The sequence below is a fragment of the Carassius gibelio genome, chromosome A10, assembly GCF_023724105.1.
Source record: "Carassius gibelio isolate Cgi1373 ecotype wild population from Czech Republic chromosome A10, carGib1.2-hapl.c, whole genome shotgun sequence".
In the NCBI taxonomy this organism is placed as follows: domain Eukaryota; kingdom Metazoa; phylum Chordata; class Actinopteri; order Cypriniformes; family Cyprinidae; genus Carassius; species Carassius gibelio.
This window is the reverse complement of record NC_068380.1, coordinates 18,258,033-18,274,545: the sequence shown is the minus strand read 5'-3', so window position 1 is coordinate 18,274,545 and position 16,513 is coordinate 18,258,033. Positions and strand designations below refer to the sequence as shown.

General features: G+C 36.0%; 1 protein-coding gene across 3 annotated transcripts in view; it reads left to right on the top strand.

The window, feature by feature from the left end:
* The first annotated feature begins 300 nt into the window (after positions 1-300).
* The window catches only part of LOC128021444 (CDC42 small effector protein 2-like), a 31,484-nt gene continuing 15,271 nt past the window's right edge, over positions 301-16,513 (top strand). Inside the window, exons 1-3 of one of the 3 annotated variants that reach the window (XM_052608606.1) lie at positions 301-401; positions 613-857; positions 14,977-15,244. In XM_052608606.1, coding sequence (XP_052464566.1) covers positions 15,191-15,244 — 54 coding nt within the window. In that variant the 5' untranslated portion in view covers positions 301-401; positions 613-857; positions 14,977-15,190. Of the gene's footprint in view, positions 402-612; positions 858-10,104; positions 10,254-14,976; positions 15,245-16,513 lie in introns of those variants that run through there. The other 2 variants (XM_052608605.1, XM_052608607.1) reach the window with 2 other exon arrangements.

The following is a 16,513-nucleotide window of genomic DNA, read 5'->3' as shown; positions in this document are numbered from 1 at the left end:
TCTAGTAAAAAAAAAAAAAAAAAGGTTGGCTCATCTGAGTCAGGAGATAAATCTGCACAGACCAAGCACTGCTTACACGCCAAAACAGCTCTAAACAATCAAATGCATTGGTGATTTTTGATGTGAGAAGACAACAGGAGATAGACTTTTTCATTGGAGGAAGTTTAAATAATGGATTATGGAGTCATATTTTGACCAGAAGTAGCAGATTAAAAGTTAAGATGCCTTAAACAACATCTCCAGATGTGAACTGATGGACTGGAGTGGTGTGGATTACTTGTGGATTATTGTGATGTTTTTATCAGCTGTTTGGACTCTCATCCTGACGGCACCCATTCACTGGTGAGCAAGTGATGCAACGCTGATGAAACAAACTCATCTACATCATGGATGGCCTGAAGGTGAGTAGGCAACACTGTCAGAAACTCTTCTTTTTTAGGTGAGCCATTTCTTTAATGGTTTAGCGAAGTAATGGGATCAATCGAATTCATTATTATTAATTTTACTCCAACACAATTGTGGCATCAGGAAACACAAGGAAATACCAAACAGAAGGGCTGGTTAGTCTGTTGTATTGCTCTGTGTTGACTCATAGGCGGCGCTGTTTCTTAGTTTTCTGTCCACTAAGCGCACAGTGGGAGTGTCCGTCTCATTCAAGCGGGTTCCTTCTCCAACGCTGCTGTCATTTACAAGCAGAAAAGACACAAAGGGAGATCAGTGATGAAGGTGCAAAGCTTCCCTCACGTGAGAGCTGGATGTGTGCTGTGACCGTCTCCTCTGATGTCCGGCGCAGGTGCATCATTTCCCGCATTGATCAGCTGAGCCTCGACCATCAGCATCAGCATCAGCATCAGGCGGTAAGACACTCTCCAGAGAAATCATTAATATCTATACAGCACTCCACATTTATCAACTTCATGATACATCCCAGAAAACTGCTTTATTAATCAGCCTGAATAAGTAAAGAAACCAATTTCCCTGCAGCCTGAATGGATTTTCTTTTGAAAGGTTTCATAAATGGTAATACTGCAGTTTTCTTTCTTTCTTTTTTTTTATTTTTTATAATCTTTGATGGATTGGGGCTTTTTTATACACTATATTAGACATATTACAAGGTTATAAGCAGACAGTTCCGTGTTTTGTGAATCACCTATCAGATACCTGTTTTCTGCATTAGTCCGCTGTACAGCCGGGAACATCGTGATCTTTACTGTCACAGACGAGCCTTACAGGAATGCAGTGCAAACTGTTGAACATTTTAGCAAGTACTTCATATTCATTCTGTTTTGACATGCCTTTATAAGCAATGCAAAATCAACGAATCACTTACAGTCGTTCAAATGTGTAAGTCTTTCATTGCAGCGCATACGCCCATGTGAATTAGAATTCATAAAACAGTAGTTCCGGTTCTTTGTTCTGATTGGATGAACCCGGTTCGTAAATAATAAGCGCACAATGTGAATGCACATTTTCTATTAATGCGCCTAAAGTGTTTTTGCAACAATAAACAGACAATAGTTGATATATGACTTGGAAGCATTAGTATTAATATTACTGTTACTATTCTCGAATTAAGCTATGCATTTAACATTGGTGTCTTAGCCTATATAATATTAAGATTTTTTATTTTTATTTACATTTAGTTTTTATTTTATAAGAGGTACTCTGCTTTGCATATTACTACTTTTACTCATGACAAATCACTACAACACACATGAGTGGGCTTATTGCTTTAAAGGTGTTGTAATCATTGTTTTTTAAACCACACATATCATGTTCTTTTTTTTTTTTTTTTTTTTTTTTTTTTTTTTACCAGAGCCAACGATATATAGATTATTTTCTAAATCCATGTTATAAATCTTACTGAGAACAATTTTTTTTGGACCTCAGATTTAACATTGAAACTACAGACTTGTAACAGAGAAATGCTACAATTACAAATGACTATGGGCAGGGTGATTATCATTAGCTAAACTAAAACTAAAACCATTAAAAAATGTCATATATATAATTTAAATTGCAGCCAAAGACAGGATAGTTGTATCAGTGCAGATGAAGCTAAGGTCAAAAAATATAAATATTGTTCACTTGCATTCTGTTGAAATAAGAAGTTTTAATTAAAGCTTTCTGGAACAAATACAAAATAAATAAAAAAAATGCTTTTATAAATCATGACTTCTGGTCTGTCTTGATCTTCTACACATCTGATAACAGTAGCTTCAGGCATATTTGACACCGGATACATTTGCATTGCCTTTTCATTGTCTCTATAAGTGCTTTTTTGTCTGGTTAGCAGATAAGAATGGAAAGTCGCCATGTTTTTTTTGTAATCATCTCTTTGGTCACAGTGTAGCAGGGGAGGCAGATATCATCTTTGGCGTGACATGTGAGAAGATCAGTCATCAGATACTCACATCACATCACATCATCTAAACACCTCAGTGAGACTTTGTGTTTACATCCCACCTCACTTCCAGAAACTTTAAGACACTCCCGTCAGGATTTACTAAAGAAACATTTGTGAAGAAAAGGCGTTGACAGTTATTTTTGCAGCTGACCTTATTACATGTGCATTTATAAGAGTTTTTAATTTGATCGATGTCAGTAGATCAAGCACAGGTTTTTCCATCCCCATCAGGGTTTTTATGAGATTACAGCACTCTCACGCTAATCAGTAAATCTGGCCCTAAATTCATAATCAAACGTTACTGAGATTATGTTTAGTGTATAGCCAGAGGATAACTGGACGCCTGGTGTAGCCTAAGGTAGTTTTTTTCTTCATTATCCAACATCAGATGGACTATTTCATTTAAAGCCACAGTTGCCTTTGGTTTGATCACCAGTGGACTAAAGATAAGTGATATGGCATGATTTTCTATCGGTGATACACATCAACTTATATTAATTCTGGCTGAAAATGGGTTTGTCACTACACCAAAATATTTCTTCAGTCCTCTAGATTGATGACTGTCTGCCAGCTCTAAACTGCTAAATTGTGCCCTATAAAACATTAAAGCACTATAGACCTTATCAGCATTTTAACTTATTACAGTAATGAACTTAATACAATTACATTGTCTTGGCTTTGCTTAAGTCTTCAAGAAACTATATCGTTTAAATGTTTGGGATCGGTAAGAAGTCTCTTCTGCTCATCAGGGCTGTGTTTATTTGATCAAAAATAAAGTAAAAACAGTAATAGTGAAATATTATTCTAATTTAATACAGCTGTCTTAAATATATTGTAATATGTAATTTATTCCTGTGATCAAAGCTGTATTTCCAGTGTCATTACAACAGTCTTCAGTGTCACATGATCTTTAGAAATCATTTTAATATTATGGTTTGCTGCTCAAGAAACACATATGAATATTGTTGTACTGCTTATATTTTTGAGGACATACTTCCTGATGATTATTTGGCGAATATAAATTGTGCAATTTTTTTTTTGACAATTTTAAATATTTTTATTGTCACTTTTGATCAATTAAATGTCTTTCTTGCTTAACAAAAGTATTATCATTTTTATTTTGTTTAATCTTATTGATCCCAAACTTGGACTTAGACATGAGACAACACATCAATGCCCTGCAACCACTACAGAATATACGAAAAATAAAATAAAATAAATAAAAACACTCTCTGGCTATGAATACAAAAAAAAATTAACACACACCCTTGCTGTGAATGGAGGAGACAAAAACATTCTGGTTGTAATTCAGCAAATTTTCTTCAGAAACACTTATGACTTATTGACTATTTACTGAAACCTAGTCTTCATAATTGTTTTGTAAGTGGGCTGTTGCCTCCTTCATCACACTGCCTAGCTCTCTTCTGATCTGTTCAGTTATCTGAGATTCATATTTGGATCTTGATTGCACGAGGAGGATTTAGTTGACCAATGTCAACAGCTTGAATTAAATCTGCAGACAAATCCTGGTGGAACTCCAGTGAACCCAAGACCAGTTCGCTATTTAGTCTGTGAATTAGACTGAAAGCCACTCAGTTTGTACTTCCTGGTTAGCAGAGTTAATCACCCAAATATGACAATTCTGTCATTTATTTACTCGCATTCCACGATGAAGCAAAATTCATGTGTTGGCTGTTTTCCATTATTTTATTTTTTTTCCCAAGTAGAACATTTGTAAAAAAAAAAAATCTGTTTATGTGACCTGCATTTGAAAAAAAAAGTCAGATGCTTAAAGATTCGTCACATTTTCTCCTTTAGTGTTCTAGAAAATCTGAGAATGTAGGTTGATAGAATCGCAAGCTTTTTTAAGAAAATCGCACTGTTTCACAATCTAGTTCTTCTTCAATATGATCCAGGAACAAAACAAATCATCTTTATTTGGTGCAAAGCACAGAAATCTGGTCATGTACCACTGAGTGAGTGATCGCACTATTGTTATTCAGGACAAAACAAGAGTATTCTAGGATTGTTTTAATACCAAGACTGTGAAATTGCATTTTCCGCTTAAACCATTGCATTTCGCTGTGTGTTACAGCTGGCCGTTAAGCTGTGTGTTTGTAGTCAACACTGCAGGATGCTCAGGAACGTCCTAATCTAATCTAGCCTCCATATGTTTCTCTTTAAGAGATCCTCCCAGGCTGAAGACCTTTCGTCTGTGCGATGGTCAGAAATTCCTTGTTTCATTGTATCTTGGCACCTGTCCCTGAGTGTTTGTGGCATTGCAGCTTTAATTCAGTTTTGACCTTTGCAGAAGAACCAAACATACTTTTGTTCATTAAGTTATAGAGCATCTCGCGGGGTTTGAATTGCTGTAAATTATATTTAACAATGTGAAATATTCAGTGGTTGTTTTTCTAAGGCAAGCAGCACTTATAGTTCTGTAGGTATATTCATCTTGCAACATGAAAAATATATTGAGTATAAGAACAGGGTTGTGTTTCATTCAGAACTGAATTGAGAATATTTGTAGCTTTCAAAATTCAGTTTTTCAAGTTTTTTATTATTATTTTTATTTGAAAAAGTTATTTAAATTTGAGGTTTGTAGGGTTACATTTACAATTTTTTTGTCCAGTCCTGTCGGGCAGAAAGGAATAAGTCAGTCACTGTAAAATGTAATAAGTTGACTTTACTAAAGAAAAAGTGAGGAAACCAATTGCCAAATTCCAGTTAAAGTACAGGTGCATCTAAAAAAAATTTGAATATCATGGAAAAGGTCTTTATTTTTTAGTGCTGTATCAACAGAAATAAAGACTTTTTTAGTGAAATCCAAGAGATTTTTGTCTCTCCATTAAAAGTCCTGGTCCCAAAAGGTTACAAAAACATTATAAACTCAAATCTGCGCATATTAATATCACCTTCTGATAAGTTGCTCGTCTCATTCCAAAAAACAAGCTCTGCAAATTAAGAAAATTTTATATAAATTTATATTTTTAATTACAAATCATTGTGTAGTGTTCAAACGTTTTAATCGAAATAAATCTAAAAATGAAACAAATACATAAATAACATTACTGTACAACACACCTAAATTAACATCCACATATAAACCAGCAGAGTAATCAGTAAAGTTTTCTATACTGAACACAATATAAATAAGATTAAAAAAAGTACCATTATTGAATACATGCATCGATTAGTGGCTATTTTTAGTAGTGGCTACTTGAATTTTTTGAGTTTAATAACTTTATGTGCTAAAAAGTTGTCATTACTTAGTTAAACTCAGTAAGGTCAACAAAAATATTCAAAATAAGTTATAATTTTAATAGTAGGGTCATCAGTCGAGTTTTGATTTAATTTGGAGTCAATGCATCTAACTTTTTCAGCAACAGTGTAGGGCCACAAAGATTGTAAGCTGGCTTGTTGCCAAATTCTGTAAGATTTTGCATAAAAGCCATTCTTTAAATGCCTGATTTGAGATGCTAACATAAGTAGCACAAACAAGTATAATACCCTAGGACCAGTGGCAGCTCAGCATCTTTGGCTCTTAGTAGATGAATCTGTCATGTCATTGTCAATCAGTGTGCATCCTGTTTTCAGTGGCTGTGCACAAGAAAGATTCACTTTCAAGCATGTGATGCATGTTTGTCCCGTGAGCTCATGACACGTGGTGGGCTTCTCTAAGATGTGGTAAAATAAAGCTCATTCTGGGGTTTTTTCACAAGCTGTACTGTGAAATTAACTCATCAGAGTGTCTTATTTATTTATTCAGATGTCCTAAATATTTTCTCAGGACATTGTTAGGTATATTTCCTACAAATAAAAAAGCTACTTCCCTGATTGCCTTGGAGGGTATAATGGTTATAAAGAATGTAAGATATTTCTTCCCAAGTCAAAAATGGCAATTTGGCCTATGCAGACAGTGGATGCTTTATTAAGCAACTGGTCAATCGTCAATAGTATCTGGGTCATTGCCTTAAGGAGAGATGAGACAATGGCCAGCTGGCTGTAATGGTAGTATAAGGCAGGCTTTGTTACCGCTTTCTTTGCAATGGGGAAATTAACCCTCTACCAGTGGTGCTGCCGTGCAAACATATCGTACCAGACTTGGTGACAATTGTGGTCAAACACATCCTTTAAACTCAAATCTGCGGTGTAGCATTCTGCATCTGAAATCTCACGTCACATTCTTGCATTGAGCTGTCTAAAACAACATCCTCAGCTCTCCAGTATAATAAAAACTAGGCTTTAAAGGAATATCTTCACCTCACCTATAGAATATGCACTATAAATATTACCACCAAGGTCATGGGGGCAAATTTTAGGGAATCTGAATCATAAAATAAGGACTTGTCTACTGGATACAGAGGAAAAGCATGATGTCATTAGTGGAGAGAAACATTTGTATATATTTCAGCAACTTTAATATGGGGTCATACCTGTGTCCTGGGTTATTATGTGTACATAAGGGAGGTTTACAAAATGTGCAGATCTGTGGATGCCCAGGAACAGAGTTGAGGACCACTGATGGAGTCCTCTGACTAAAAGGATGAACTCGTCACATGACTGAGAATGTGTTTAAACACATCTGTATTCAGGGATCACTGGATGCTTGGCCTAATGTGTTCCCAGCTCATCCATCCAGACGTGTAACAACATAAATGCAACAAAGCAGTGGTCTGAGTCTATTGAACAAACCAATTCAACAGGACTCAATAATTTCTGGAGCGATAGACTACTACCATTTACTTCATCATGTGGAGTTGCCCATTCCTGGTCTGAAGGGCATCCAAGATGTAGGTGACTTTTTTTTTTATTAGAACACAAATCAAGGTTTTTAGCTCAAACCGTTGCAGTCTGTCAGTCTTATAATGTATGTTATGGGGAATCATGGATAAAACATACAATGAAACCAAAAAAAACAAAAAAAACATACTCAAACAAATCCAAATTAAAACCTGCACATAGTGATGATATATTGATGTGTAAAGAGAGAAAATGATCCTTATGTGCTAGAAACTGAACAGTATTTACATAATTGTTTTTTTACCACTGATTCACGCAATGTCCGAACTCTCCGAACTGTCCTTTGCGCGTCCTCTGTAGCAGGCGTGTGAGGCGTCTTCTTGCTTTATGGTGGAATACAGACTTATAAGTGCATTACTATGGAATTACATTTGCTTCAATAAAAATGAACGAAACTTTATAAAACTGAACGTAACTTTTTCAGAAACTATTACAAATATGCGATTAAAAAAGAAGAAAAACATAATGAAAAAATGAACTCAGTCGCACAATTTTGACAGGCTCTTCAAATATGCTTCATTCTTCGTTAACGTTTTTCATAGATTAGTTTTTGCTGATTGTGGATTCTGAATGCATTGCCACAGATTTCGCTTTTGCTTTGCAGTTTTACATTTGGTGTTTTGACACAAACCTCTCGTGGGGGCGGGGTTAACAGTGATCTATTCTGATTGGATAATGAGCTTTTGATGGACAAGTGCTCTCTGACCGGGAAGTACAGACGTCAGTCAGTGGCGCGCATATTGGAAAGCTCTCGCGATGATTTGTATTACTAAATAGGTAAATAATATCATCTCAGTCTGTACAGATGAGCTCTTGTCCTTCAAGGCAGCTTGAAGTAAGCTTGCGTTACTTCATTTTTACTGAACCAAATGTAATTCCATACATTACCGCCATCTATTTCTCAAATGCACCATTGACGCTCCTAACTGAGATTGTTGATAGAGTGTCAATGGTCAATTTGAGAGATAGGAGAGTTCTAACAGTTCAAACATTGCGTGAATCAGTGATAAAAACGATATAAATGCTGTTCAGTTTCTTGCACAGACCGATCGTTTTGTGTCTTTACACATCAATGTATCATCACAAGCCGCAGGGTTTCATTTGGCTTTGTTTGTGTGTGTTTTTTTGTTTGTTTGTCTTTTGTTTTATTGTATGTTTTAGCCGTGATTCGAAGCCATTATAAAACTGCCAGACAACAATGGCTTCACTTAAAAATCTCAGTTTGTGTTCTACTGAAGAAACAAAGTCACCTACATCTTGGATGCCCTGGGGGTAAGCAGATAAAGATCACATTTTCATTTTTGGGTGAACTATCCCTTTAAACTCAATTTCAATGTCTGTTGAGGTAATTTCACTGACTGAAGAGATTCCTTTAAAATGCCTTGGACAATCTATGGTTTGGGGCAGGGGTGTCCAATCCAGAGCCAGATTCATCTGTACTGAGCAAAATGTTAATAAATAAAAAGAGTGCTGCTTTCTTGACAGTTTTACCATCAGGTGGATTGATTGAATCAAAGTCCCAGAGAAAAAGCTCAATAAAAATGGAGCCGTCTCTTTTATTGAGTAAAAACAGGGAGTGAAAGCTTTTTCCTTTGCCAAATAAGAAGAAATGATCCCTGAATGGAGTGAAAGTTAAGAAAAGAGACTGCTCAGTCTGCATTTGGCAGCGTGGGCAAAGAGGGCTGAAGTGCGTGCAGATGGCCAGCGTGTTTTTGTGGGCCTGTATAATCAAACCGTGTCCTGCCACAAAGTTTCCTGACTGTTCCCGTGTAACAGAACACACACTGTCTTACTGAGGTAGCACTGCACACATAAAATACTTAACTGAGAAGGCCTATGTCCACAAACTGTCCAAGAAGAGAAAGTTCTTCACAAATGTGAGTGTAATCAAGGGAGTGTGCTCAAATATATTTGAAACATATTTGTCACTGCATGTCTGTGTTGATCAACATGGCGTTTTGAGGAATATATTTTCTTTGTTCGCAGACATGATGTAAATCACTTACAAATAACGTTTGGCTGGAATTTCCTGCTAAAATCAAACTTGAATTGGAATTATTTCAAGGAATCATTTTAATTCTCAAATGTATTAAATTTTAAATTGTATAGTTTATTTAAAATTGCAATAGTATTAATGCAATACAATATATACAGTATATTAATAATAATTGCGAAAAATCGAAAACATAAAATCATATTAATATTTTATAGTTATTTTGAATGAGTCAAAAAATGTGGGAATGTGTCTTATGAAAACTCAAGTGGAAAGATATCCACTGCCTTTTAAACTTTGATTTTTAAGTTGGTTCTTGTAAAAAATATACCCATGTGTGAACTCCCGAATTTTTCCCGAATCGTTTAGCCCCAAAATGATTTTGTGTAGTGTGCACTCAAATAAATGTCTTCTGAATAAAAACAACAACAACAAGTGAAACAATCATCCTGTGTGCATTGGTTAAGGAGTTTGAAAAAGGGCAGCTAGGGTTTCCCTTTCTGAAAAAGAAAAGAATAATCATTAATATATCCTCTGAGTAGCATTTCCTCATGTTATGGATCCATCTAATGTCTAATGCCAATATTCCAGCTCTGGTGAGATCCATAAATGTAATGGCGCACATGTGCTAATGCTCTTATGTGATACAGTGAACAGGATTATGGATTGTTTGGGGTTTCACTAGTTTGCTTGTAAGCCAGCACATTGCGAGTGTTTCTCTACCCCGGCTTTGCTTGTGTAAGCTGCATTCAGTAGGAGCGCGCTGGTTCAGTGGGAGGATGGTGCTTACATAAAAGCCTCCACAGCAGTGAGACGGAGGGGGCGGGGCTTAGACCTCAGGAGCGTGCATGCGCCCTGGCCGGGACGGGACAGGGTGGGGGGAGTCAGTGATGCAGTGAATGAATGCCACTTGGCCGCTGATCCGTAACTGAGTGAGGGACAAAGGCCTCCTGGAGAGCGGAGCACAGCTCCTCAGCCTTGGGATAAACGCTGGGGCTGCAGCTGGCCGCTCCTCTCCTCTCTCTTCATCACTGCAGCACGCTGAGGATGGTGAGTAAACTCTGTTTAAGATTGGGAATCAGTCATTTCTTTGGGATTTGTTGCATTGGTGTGTGATTTATGTATTTGGTTGGAGCCAGTTCAGGAGCTCAGTTGTGTGGTTTAGTAGAATCGGTCTAATGAGGGATCGCTGATTGTGATGAGGATGATAATGAGGGTTTGATGTAATTGAGTTAAAACATGCATTCACTTGCATTAATGCAAACAAAGGAAGGTGCATATGATCAGAATGTTAGATTGCCTGGAAGGAAAATCAGAGCAGAATGTGTTCATAAAGTTTGAGATTGGAAAGATTTTTTTAAATAAGTATCTTAGGCTCCCCAATGCTGCATGTCTTTGATCACAACTGAAGTGAAATCAGTATTGTATTGTAAAGTATTGTTACTGAAAACGTTTTGCTGCTCAGAAATGTTATGGAATCTGTCAGTAAAAAAAAAAAACAGCATTTATTTGAAATTGAAATCTTTTGTAACATAAATGTGTTTTCTGTCATTTTGATCATTTGAATGCATTCTTGCTGGATACAAGTATTGAAAAAGTATTTAAAGAACAAATTATAACAAAATTTGAATTTCATCCAGTAAAAACGGTTTAATGAATAACAGCACTGAAAAAATTCACTCAAATTGCAGGTAAATTAAACAAAAAATTACAAAGAATCAGCAAGTAACATTGAATTAAACATGAAGTTTTGAAGTAGAAAGACTACAAATTTTCTTATAAAATCTTTATTATATTTTAAACTTTTTTTTTTACAGTGCACGTGGTAATGCCTATATTTGGAAAATCCTGCAGTAGACAAAACAAATGAATCTTATTTGCTCTTTTATTTTAAACTTGATGGCTGCACACCAAAAGATGGATAACCAGACTAACATCTGTGTAAAAACAGCTTAGTGTTACATTCACAGCACTTGAGTTCTGAACGGAAGATTGCAATTATAATATATAGATCTGACTGAAAGAGCTGCCTTCACACCTGGTGTAAAAGAATATTATCATTGGTTATATTTACTGCAGTATGGTAGTGCAAGATCTCTTCCATCTGTGATTTCTGTCATTGTGTGTCATATACCCTGGGAACAGGTCTTGAGTGTATTGTGAAGGGTCTTCCTCTGACCCCTCACACAGAGGCCTTTCTTGCTCTGACAGTCTCTTTGAATGGGCTCACCGCTACTGGAGTGTTTTCTGTGTGCATCCCATCCTGTCATTCAAAAAACTCCCTTTTTTCTAACAGGAGGAATTGGAGATGTGTTTGCTGTGTATTTATGTTTTTCCCTCTGTAATAATGTGAACCCTCCTTCAGAATCACAGTTCACATTTACAGCGATTTATGAACAGTTGGTTTGAACTCAAGCTGTGTTTTCCTGCAGAATTTGAGTTTGTTTTTAGCCCTTGTCTGTTTGATTCTAGGTAATCTAGACCAAAAAGATGACTAAATTAACTTTAGTTGCACATATTCATGTTTAAAATTGAATCAACTACTTCTGAACTATTTCGGAGACCAAAATCATGTTGCACTCAGGAGCAGAACTTGTGTTGTGACACATTTCCAAAATTTATAAGTTTTAGTTCAATCAACAGCATGTGGCGGATATGGTTCAGTCTAAAGTGATCTCACATCCTGTCAACTTTTAGATCTTTATTTGATTAATCCAGGATGAATAGAGAGTGGAGAGAAGCTGAACACTCTCACATCAATAAAGGAATCAAAGCGTATTGAAATGCACTGATAATTTTAGCAGCGGAAGACACTGCACAGATTTCCATAGGCGTCCTGTCCTGAGCACAGGATGCACCAGCATGTGTCCACCACCTTCCCTGCAATCATATGAATAGCAAATTTACAGTCAGTCAGCATAAAGCATGCATTACCAGCATTTTGTCATATAATTCATCTGGCAGACATACCGATGAAAACGGTAAGACGGACAAGGCTGTCAGACATTAGTAAAGCATTGTAAAGCAGAGTGCCTAACTGTTTGAGACTGTTGGTTTACTATTGGTTTTGCTAGTGGTAAAACTACCCTAAAACAGTCTAATATTAAAAATATGGGTTCCAAAAGAGTATTTTCACAGTGATGTCACTGAAGGACCAATTTTGGTTCCTAAAAGAACCTTTCTGTAATCAGTTCTTGAAAAAAACATTCGTTTCTTAGTGTAAAGAGAATTTAATAATCTAAAGAAACTTTTTCCACTATAAAGCACCATTTGTGACCCTGGGGTGCATTTGTATGATTTTCTTTTATGCCAGAAATCATTAGGATATTGAGAATAGATCAAGTTCCATGAATATGTTTTGTAAATTTCCTACCATAAATATATAAATATAATTTTTGATTAGTAATATGCATGGCTAAGAACTTCACTGGTTAAGTTGTATCATTCTAAGCGGCAATTAATCGTTCAGAGTCCACTTATGTTGTTCTGCATGCTTAAGATCAGTTTTTTTTTCTTTCTACAAGTTATCTTAAGGGTGTTTCCATTGTTTTTATTTCAGTTTTAGTATAACATTATAATACCATTCATATTTTTACCAATCTGATGTATAGTTGACATTTGAGGCTTTAGAATATTTAGCATTAGATCGAGGTTAAGAACAAATCAGATTTTGTGTTCCCTGCACTTGCTCTTGGCCTTAGTAGTTGAGCTCTCGCTCTTGAATGGATTAGTGATGGAGTTGAGCTTCTGTGTTTCTGAGTGCTGCGAGGCGGATTAATGACCGCAGACGTGGACTCTGGACTCCAATGACTCCAGCACAACAGAGAGGAGAGTGTGCGACCCTAAATGGCCCTCATTTCTTCAGGTGTTGAACAGTGAGCTGCCTGTTAAGACCTCTGTTAACATCAGCTTTAATACTTCATCAAGAACAAAGCACTTACTGTCTCACGGGACAATCTTTCCTTGATTTTCCAGAAGCTTTAAAGCTATTAGTTTCAAAGTTTTCAGAGGGCAATGTCCACTTTCAATCAGGTTTATATCATGGCTACACTTTTTCGGCCAAACGAAGGACGACAGATATCTCATCCATTCCAAACATTAAAAATAAATAAAATGTGTGTATGTGGTCCAGTTTTAAGTGTGGTAATATTTAGCAAGGTCTTGAACCTTTTAACGTTTTTAATCTTTACAGTGGCTTCAGCAAGTTTTGGGCACTTAAGAATCTTTCTGTGTTATTGCCTTAATAAAATATCAATGCACTTAGTGTTGATTCGAAAGCGTATGAACGTGGTGCACCTGCATGGTGCATAGAAAAAACGTTTGTTGGACTTTAAAATGACAAAACAATAGATATAGTGATGAAAATGAAGACAAAACAAATTGCACCTGTGCTTGTTCTATTTCAGTTCTCCACGAACATCATCTTCACCTCCGTCGATTGAGAGTGATTGCAAAAATGGCTTTTGGTTTGATATTTGTCATTCTGACGTTCTTATATGATCTAAGTATCCAAACACTTTTTCTGAGACCAGTCTGTCTGTAAACTACTATTTTGAAGATTATCCATCAACAGAGAACGACCTTCTAGCCTAAAAGTGCCTATTGGTGTAATTTCAGGCACATAAATATCAACGCTAATTAATTTTTCTCTAGCAACAATCAATCAAAATCAATGCCTGATTATAGTTCAGTGTATAATGAGTTACAAACACAAGTAACAAGCAGACAAATGTTTCTTACCCCATCATGTCATATTAAGACATTATACCTTTGACTGTCTTCTTAGATACAGATGACAAACAGTATCTAATGTTTATATATATATATATATATATATATATATATATATATACACTGTAAAAAATAAGTGTAATTTTAACTGTAAAATTTTGTAAAAACGCTACGGAAAAAAACTGATAATAGGTTAACAGTAAGTTCCCGTACTATATACAGGGAAAAACTGTAAAATATCTAACAAAGCATTTAATGTAAATTTACAGTAAAATTCTGTTAATTATACAGCTTTTAGAAGTAAAAAAAAAGAACAAATCAATGTATAATTTACAGTCTAAAACTGTAAACTGATATTCCCAGAATTCCCTGCGTGACACTCCACGTTTGAAAGTATTTTGTTTAAATAATCATGTTTTTAAATAGTTCTTGTTATCAGTTATGTACATTTGAGCTTTATGTTACATCTTCTGTTGCTTAATGAAAGTTTTTTGCATTATTTAAGTATCACGTGTGTTACCATGATGGTGTTTTGTGTTTCGAAAAATGTGCACCTTCTATATGTTAATATATACTTCTGCTTGTGGTGAAGCTACTTGTGATGAGCTTTGATACTTCATGTGGCTTTCTCTTATACAGTACCATCTTTATTATTATGGTGGTTGTCAGTATTTTCAAGGTACAAAACAGATTTAATTTTGTGTGTTGTTGAATTTACTGGTTTATATTCACATTTTCTTGTTTGTAAATTACAGCTTTATATTGTAAAATTAACAGTTTTTGACGTAAATGTGTTTACAGTTTTCTGTATTTTTACAAAATTATTCTGGCAACCACAGCTGCCAAAAAGTTTTTGTAAAAACAACAAGAAATTTTTTACAGTGTATATATATATATATATATATATATATATATAGGGCTGGACAATTGGCAACAGTTGCCTATACTTTACCTTTGATTTGATAATCGTGATATATCACTATTTTGGTTGTATTTGAAGTACTTTGTCGTCATGTGTACAGTTTGTTCTTGTGTCCTGCAGGTCTGAGTGAACTGAGCCATACTCAGGCTTCCCGTCTGGATCTCCTCCGTCGCTCTCTTCCTGCTCTCCGTTCCCCGGATCCTCAGGCTGAAGACCTCCTCCATCATCCCAGATCAGACCTTTGAGACGCGAGATTTGTGCCCCGTCCAGAGCCGCCAGAGCCCCTCAGGGCCCACGGGCAAAGCGGCACTTTAGGACTGACTGTCTGCGAGTCATGAGTGAATTCTGGCTGTGCTTCAACTGCTGTATCGCCGAGCAGCCGCAGCCGGTAAGATTATCATCCCCTCCAGCCTCCAAAACACACAAACCAGGAAGAAATCACTTTGTTTTCATGAATCACCTGCTCGAGCCTGTTCCTATTCCCCTACTGGGTTCCCAGTTTCATTTACTACATCTCTCTTTTAGACGTCTATTAGACTGGGGGTCCACTTACAATGTTAGTCAAGGTTTCTTCCACCATAAATGTTTGACCATTTTCAGTCCTCAGTCTTTAAGTACTTCAGCACGTGCTGTATAAGATTAAGCATTTGCAACAGTGCAGTTCTGGTCTGCATACAGTAGCTACATGTTGCTCTGCAAAATGCTCGCCAGATTTGCATTTGCTGCTATGGAGGGTGTGATATGGCTAGGGTTCGCTCTGTTTTTCAGTTGGGGTATGGTCAGTTGGGGACACTCATAATGTGTTTTTTTATTATTGAAAAGTTGATTAAACCTTTAAACAAAATTTAGTTTGGGGACCTTTTCGCGCTATTAACTAGCTGTTTATTAGCATGCATATTACTAGCAGATTGGCTGTTTATTAGTACTTATAAATGGTATATCAATACCTTATTGTGACCATATTCTAGATACCTTAATCATATCCATAAATAAACTTAAAAACTGTCTTACTAACTATTAATAAGGAGACAATTCAGAGATTATCAAGGTGAAATTCAGAGTTATTAGTTAGTTAACAGTGAGAATCGGTCCCTAAAGTAAATTGTGACCTAAAACGTTTTTATGTATGTCTAGTGTGTGTGTGTGTGTGTGTGTGTGACATATTTGATACATCAGGATTTTATGGCTGATATAGTATGGTATATTGAAAATCTGGAGCTCATCCAAAAAAACAAAAACATTTTTTTGCATTTCTTTGCAGAAAAAAACAGCAGTTTGGTGCAGATGCTGATATGTATATAGCCTTATAGTTGTAGAGAACTTATGTAAATCAATGAGATCCTTTTAACAAGCAAGTTAAGTTACTTCAGTCCAGTTAATGTTTATCCTGACATATTAACACAAATATAAAAGTAATTATTATGTTTATTTGATAAAAATCTGTACTGATTTCACAGCTAAAAGACACGTGAAGCACCAGCTGAAGATTGTGGACATTTGTACAATTAAACTGAAAGGCCCTAAAAATGTATAACTCTCAATCAGACGACAGAAGGCATGAAGTAGATTGTGAACGACAGGTTTATCAGCAAATATTTGATCACTGAGAGGCCTTAGAAATGTGTGTATCAAATATAATACAGCAGGGTTAAAGGAA